A 2,052-nucleotide genomic window follows, 5' to 3' on the forward strand; every position below is an offset into this window, starting at 1 on the left:
TACATTAAAAAAACAATATATAATGTTATTTTATTGTCTGTACAGAACTAACAAATAATAATGATAATAATAATGAAACGCGACATTCAGCGATGCTTAATGGTGGTATCCGGCGTATGGGATCGGGGCGTGGGAGTATACGGGGGCATGGGCGTATTTGACGGGAGCTGGAGCGTACTTGGCGACGACGGGAGCGTGGACGGGTTTTCCCTCCTTGTGAACGACGGCGTTGAATCCGCTGTGGGGGTCGGCGGTGTACTCGACGACGCGACGGGTTCCGTCAGCCTCGATCAGGGAGTAGCTACCGTGGACGACGTCTCCGTCGCGGGACTCCTGCTGGCTCTTGATGTCGCCGGTGTGGTCGTCGTGCACATCGTAGGAGAAGCTGTACTGGGGATGAGGGTCGTACTCAGCGTCGACTCCCTTAACCACTGCCTTGGCGTACACTGGTGCTGGTGCGTGGGCGTAAACGGGACCAGATGGGTACCCGTGGTGGTGAACCTGGGCACTTACGCCGGCACTGGCGGCGGCCACGATGGCGACGAGAGCGACGAGCTGCAGGAAAATACACAAAACACGTCGCTAGAGTCCGAGGAAAATTGGATCAAATGAGTTATCGAATGAGTCGTTTCAACTCTTTGACAAATTCGTTTCGAACGATATTACTAATCGCGTGATTTACACTGATTTTCCAGCGATTTGGACGATTGTCAATGACTTTCGGATAGGATAGAATCGCAGGGAAATCATTGGAAATCACTTGGTGGACTGGAAATTTGAGAACACAATATAAGATACCAATGAACAGAATTTTTAAATGAATTGATACAGTTTTTTGTTTGACCGCAAGACTCCCAACGCTCTCATATGTGATTTTACGTGATTCCCAATGATTTGAGTTATCTCAATCAATTTCTGATTGATTCGAAGAGTCATTCGAGTTCCTTTGATTTAAAATCTCATCTCCAACCATTATACATACAAATTTTGCTGAGTAAGTATAGCTACTTCAATCGCCTGTTGAGTTTACTCGTTTCTTTCAAATTATAGCTTCCAGTAACAGAGAAATAGTTCCACATTTTCATTCCAATAGAGACCCGATGATTTCGACATTGAATTTCTATCAGAACAGCAATTCTAATCAATAATTCTGACCGATTTTCACGAGCTCATATTATTTTGCTATCGTTTTTGAACAAGGGTTGAACGGACCAAGCATGTCTCTGGGATCGAAATCCGATTGATCGAATAAGTTCGGAAACTCTTTGATGTATAGAGTGCAGTTCAATTCTCTCCCTAGCCAAAATCTCCGTAATCTTGAAAGGATCAATTTTATACTCTACAACTTTGACTCTTCCGCAGTGAAACAATGACACAGTTTATTTTAATATCCAATTGAAGCGTCACGAGTGTTGATGGAATGATCCATTTTATCGAGGTGATTCGGGGTGTTCTTCCGTTTCCACTGAAGAGAGCACACGCAGCGAATATTTATCACGAACGTTCACCGGTGTTTAAAATTTTCTTTCTTTCGATTCTTGTGGTCAAAACTCACCTTGAATGCCATGATTGTTAGATGCTGAGAACTGCACGACTGATACTGTTTTCGTCGAAACTACGGGGTTTATATACCGTAGTTGCTCTCACTATTTCGGTGGCCCGGGGCGCAACTATTGCGTTTCTATCCCCGAATAATTCCCCTGCTCTACGTACCTCGATAAAATATTATACCGCGGGGGCCCAATCTTGCCTATCAAAATGCTCCACATCAAGGACCGTTACATGGATTATGACACATGTTACAGCCTCGAGATACTTGAAGGGAACCGCAGTTATGCAACTCTAGACCGCAGTCCGGGTCCGCTTTTGACGAACCTGTTTTTTTCACCTACTCACAATCAGGCGTGTATTTTTTTCGAGAACTTAAAAAATTTTACCGTGATTAACGTTGCTCAGGAAGACCGGAGAGTAGCTAAAAACCACCCTGAGCATTCCATTTTTGTTGCTTACTCGAAATGCAGAGAAATGTCCTCTACAAGGAATTTAGACATT

At 44.1% G+C, this 2,052-nt stretch overlaps 1 protein-coding gene across 1 annotated transcript; it reads right to left on the bottom strand.

The window, feature by feature from the left end:
• LOC124219562 (larval cuticle protein A2B-like) lies at window positions 1–1,682 on the bottom strand. Its single transcript, XM_046627276.2, has 2 exons — window positions 1,556–1,682; window positions 1–555 (listed from the first exon to the last, which is right to left on the bottom strand). Exons 1-2 carry the CDS (start codon window positions 1,565–1,567, stop codon window positions 97–99), a joined length of 471 nt encoding a protein of 156 aa, XP_046483232.1. The 5' UTR covers window positions 1,568–1,682; the 3' UTR covers window positions 1–96.
• Window positions 1,683–2,052: the final 370 nt, after the last annotated feature.

Source organism: Neodiprion pinetum, chromosome 5 (genome assembly GCF_021155775.2).
Source record: "Neodiprion pinetum isolate iyNeoPine1 chromosome 5, iyNeoPine1.2, whole genome shotgun sequence".
Taxonomy (NCBI): domain Eukaryota; kingdom Metazoa; phylum Arthropoda; class Insecta; order Hymenoptera; family Diprionidae; genus Neodiprion; species Neodiprion pinetum.